Source organism: Galendromus occidentalis, unplaced genomic scaffold (assembly GCF_000255335.2).
Source record: "Galendromus occidentalis unplaced genomic scaffold, Mocc_1.1 scf7180000077475, whole genome shotgun sequence".
NCBI lineage: Eukaryota > Metazoa > Arthropoda > Arachnida > Mesostigmata > Phytoseiidae > Galendromus > Galendromus occidentalis.
Window position 1 is genome coordinate 1280 of NW_003805463.1, and position 4348 is coordinate 5627.

Consider the following 4348-nt stretch of genomic DNA (forward strand, 5'->3'; position numbering starts at 1 on the left):
GGTCGTTCATGAGCCCGTTCGAAGTCCAATCGGTCGTGGCGTCATCGCGCGGCGGAGTTCCGCGGCCCGGGTCGGTTTCGAGTGACCTATGGATAGGAGATCGACTTTTCGACGAGAGCCTCGGAAATGGACCCCCACGGCCAACTCTTAAGGATGGGGAAACTCTCGTGCTCGATACCTCGATGACTGACCGATTCTCTGACCACGGATCGAATTCTCGAACTCTTTGGCTAAACCGGTGACGCACATAAAGCAGCAGGAACGAGCCTCCAATTAGACTAAAATAATCTTTATTCACGCATGTTCGATGCGTATCTTGCGAAAAATCTCAGAATTGCATTCGCATGATGATCCGCGCGCCGCGCTCGCAACGCGGATGTCTGAGCTTGCCCGACCCCACACGACCCCTCAGAGTCTGCCTGGGAATCCCGCGAGTGGAAGCTAGGATCTGAGCTCCTCAAGGGAATTCGTTGTTAAGCGGGAAGCGCTGTACCTTCTTACTTAGTCCCAGGAATACTATATCCATCTCAGTTCTCGTTCCTTGTGAGGCTTGGCTCAGCTGAGCAGATCAGACCCAATCCTTGGGCTTGAGCAAGACCTCTAATAAGGCTGCTTCTTCGCTGCCGGGCTCGGGCTGATGCTCATAAACCCAGCGCGCGTTGAGTGGGAGCGACATCAAGATCGCTTCAATCCTGTGACAGAGTGAATTTTAGACCGCCTGTTGTCCACCGGTCATCCCAGGTGATATTCGCGATTCAACGCCCTGTTTTCGTCCCAACAACTCACCGTCCGCCAGGCGTGGAGAGACCAAATTTTGTACCTCGATCGTGCACGAGATTGAACTCAGCGTAGTGACCCCTCCGGATCAGTTGCCAGTCACGCTCCCTGGAAAAAACATCCACGGTCTTGTCCTCGCCTCGGGTCATCCAGGGAAACTCGCGGATGATGAACTGCTCCCATTCATGTATTCTACTCATTCAATATTCACGTACTTGTAGCCGTAACCGCGATCCTTGTTCTTCTTGACGAGTGGAACGTACGATGGTATAACAGAGCTGGCGCATTCGGTGACGAATTTCAACATCGTTTCGGCTTTCCTGAGGAGATATTGCGGATTATTTGAGCGCTCCTTCCAAGAGATGTATCATTCGTTCGATTCTCCGAGAGCATGTGACGATCAGAATCAATGTGGAATTTCGGGTTCTTGTAGATTGTAGAATCACCCACTTGTCGTCCAAATCGTCGAAAAATATTCCGCCGACACCTCTCGAGAAACCTCGGTGCGTTATGAAGAAATACTCATCACACCTGGAAAATCTCGGATTCAGCATTCCGAAAATCTGCGAGCTAATTTCACAGAATCTACACGGCACCGAGGGGAGTCCTCAGAGGGGTACCATTTCTTGAATCTCGGGTAGTACTGCGGATTGTGTCGATCGCACGCATTCTTCAGAGTCTGATGGAAATGGCGGACATCGTCCCTATAAATAGAAAGAGTCGGTTCAATAAAGTCGACGGACGATGGAGATAACGGAAATCAGAATCGCTGCCGCCTGGCCGATAGATCCTGACATGGAATTCTCACTTGTCCAAATAGTACGGTGTCAAGTCCGAGCCTCCACCGAACCACCACGTCACGTCTCCTCTTCCGTTCACAACCTCGAAGTAACGATAGTTGAAATGCAGAGTTGGCACATTGGGGTTTCGGGGATGAATCACGGATGATATTCCTGCCAATGGAGTAAGCTCCTTGGTTCCGAATTCGGCCTCTGTAGTTCCATCCTAAGACGCCGTTCCGAATGAGGAACAACCGACCACCTACCCATCGCCTTGAACCGGTGAGGACCTTCGCCGAAATCTCTTCCGCGAGATTTCATGTGTTGCAGGGCACCTTTCGTCAGGTCACCTTCCACGACGGAGATATTGACCCCAGCTTTCTCGAAGACTTGACCATCTTGGAGGACACAAGCGATGCCCCCGCCACCCTCTGCGCGCTCCCATCGGTCGACCTATGAGTTGGGATACAGTCGGTAATGCGGGTGATCCTGTCTCGATAGCAAAGTCCGGAGGCGAGACGAGAGGCTACGAACCCTGAATTTTGTATTCGAATGTTCGGCTTCGACCTCCTGGAGACTTCTGATCAGTTTAGCCTGGGCATCCAAGATCATGAGTTCCATTCGGGTTGGAATGCTGTCCATTCTGCAAGGAAGATACAATGAACTCGAGGAGCCTCCTGGTGGCGATCGAGAAAGGGTGATAGAGTCATTTCGAGTTCTCACGTCTTCTCCAGGTGCTTCATCGGAGTTATGGGTTGAGCCATGAAGTCGTTTACGTCGATGATACCTTGAATACGGATTTCAGCCTGAAGTCTCGGGAATGTGAGCGCCCGAATCTGCTTCCGAAACGACACCAAGATCTCTCACCCTTCAAGCGTACACTCGATGAGCTGAAGCTTCTGTAGATAAAAGTGACGGTTGCAGTGGAGGCAGCGACACCTGCCATGGCTACAGCTGTCCGCCGCGGATGGTTGAAAACTCGCGTGAGACGCGAAGTCGCGCGACTAACACGAAACATGCTTGAGCTCTTGTGGCGGGAATTCCCGACTTGAATTCGCTGCCACACCGAAACTACGGGAACACGCTGTCAATCTCAAAGCTGTTTCCTCTCCACGGCAATGACTTGTTGACCGGTGTTTGGAATACGGTGCCGACACACGCGAGACAAGAACAGCCGGGAGCAGCTGATAGCGGAAAGGTAAGAGGGGGAGAGTGCGGCTGGACCTTTGATACACGTAAGGCTGTTTTGCGGATGTCTAGGATGCAGGAGGAACTTGAAAAGGTTTTGTCGGATCCAGTTCGGAGCGGAGTTCTCCCACTGCGAGAAATTGGAGGCCGAGAGAAATCGTCCGGGAACAGCAGCTCGATTCTTGATGATTAATGCCACCTGGAGTCTTGTCAATCCAGAGTCTTTTCCTGATCCAGGCGAAAGATGAAGATCAATAGATCGAGAGAAAGGTCCCGCTAGAAAATCTGATCAGGAGATGAAAAATCGATGGGTACGATTCGGGAGAGAAGGCGACGAGCCGATCCCCCGCAGTCTTGAGAGCATCGAGTCGCCTCCAGAAACGAAAGGAGAAAGCTGCGTGCCGGAGAGTTGGGAGAACCAACAAGTTCGTCTCCGGAGAGCTCCCAGGGTTCATGTGCCTTATTCGTTTGGAAATCTTTCAGCTCGTTTGCAATTAGTCATGCCGGACGCCGATTTCGTCAAGAAAAACTCCAGTTGCCGGCTGTATCGGTGCGCGGATATCCATGATCGGGCAGCGCTCTCTGCAAATAGCGACTCGGTTTCAACTTCTAGCCGTGCGTCTTGCTCGAAGAGGCACCTCCGGAGGTCTTCGGTTAATTATTGGCAGCATGCTTTGACCGCACAGTCGTTCCGCTCCCCCGTGTCAGGAGTCAAGTTCCCGAAATCTCTATTCTTATGCAGAAACATTGAACGAGAAATCCACCTCCAGACTTCGCGTCATAAGAGCTTTGCCAGCTGGCCGGACTCGAATTAATGGAGCAATCTTCTGCTTTGCTCTCCGACTACCCGCGCTTGCGCTGGAATTCGCACAAGGACGAGCGTTCTGGAACCTTAACCTCATCAGTCTCTCGACTGATGTAGGCGATTGAATCCAACCCCCGTAGCACTCACGGGAAGAGTTCTCGATTCTCGCAGATATCTTCTCCGACCTGTGAACGATTGCAGTACTTCTCCTCAAAGCTCATCGAACTGCGAGGCTCCGAGCGCGCCCTGACGATCACGGCGACGAGCGCGCCCTGACGATCACGGCGACGAGCGCGGTCACGGGGAGCACCTCCGTGTCGGCAGCTGTCAAAAGACCGTTGAAAGCGAAAGCGTCTGTCCGCGAAACACGGAAGTTACGGCAACAATCGCAACTGCCACCACCGCAACCTCGCGACTCGCGGGTGCGATGGACGGTGAGCCACCCACCAATCGCAGACTCAAATTTCGACAATATTTCCTTCGACGTCTTCATTGGCGATACGAAAGGGCTAGCTAACGCGAAATCAATGAGCTGACTCCAGATTGAAGAAGAAAATCCCGCGTATTTTTCCGAATGTTCAAAGAATGAAGGGTTGCGCACCTCTTGCGGTAACGGGATTGTAGTTCCGGGTCGGCCGATGGCTTGATCGCTATAAACGTGAAGTCGGAAGACATTTGTGAACAAAGCCGACTCCCGCAGTTTGCGGCGTAGGACTCCGGGGAAATTTCAATGGTCTGATCAGGGATCGACATTCCAAGTCGCGACCCGGGCTATCGAGATTTGTTTCTCGGAAACTAC

The 4348-nt window shown here is 52.3% G+C and overlaps 1 protein-coding gene across 1 annotated transcript; it reads right to left on the minus strand.

Annotated features, from left to right (window-relative positions):
• Positions 1-485: 485 nt before the first annotated feature.
• Coprox (oxygen-dependent coproporphyrinogen-III oxidase) lies at positions 486-2729 on the minus strand. The gene is made up of 10 exons (XM_003744780.2): positions 2424-2729; positions 2280-2343; positions 2091-2199; positions 1823-2009; positions 1586-1730; positions 1398-1481; positions 1228-1308; positions 993-1097; positions 787-885; positions 486-692 (listed from the first exon to the last, which is right to left on the minus strand). Exons 1-10 carry the CDS (start codon positions 2572-2574, stop codon positions 569-571), a joined length of 1149 nt encoding a protein of 382 aa, XP_003744828.1. The 5' UTR covers positions 2575-2729; the 3' UTR covers positions 486-568.
• Between the last annotated feature and the right edge of the window lie 1619 nt (positions 2730-4348).

Coding starts and splice junctions, on each gene's coding strand:
- Coprox (XM_003744780.2), bottom strand. CDS start 2,574: ATGTTTCGTGTTAGTCGCGCGACTTCGCGTCTCACGCGAGTTTTCAAC. Junction 2,200..2,279: donor ATGAAGCACCTGGAGAAGAC/GTGAGAACTCGA, acceptor TCTTCCTTGCAG/AATGGACAGCATTCCAACCC. Junction 1,309..1,397: donor TACCCGAGATTCAAGAAATG/GTACCCCTCTGA, acceptor GAGATTTTCCAG/GTGTGATGAGTATTTCTTCA.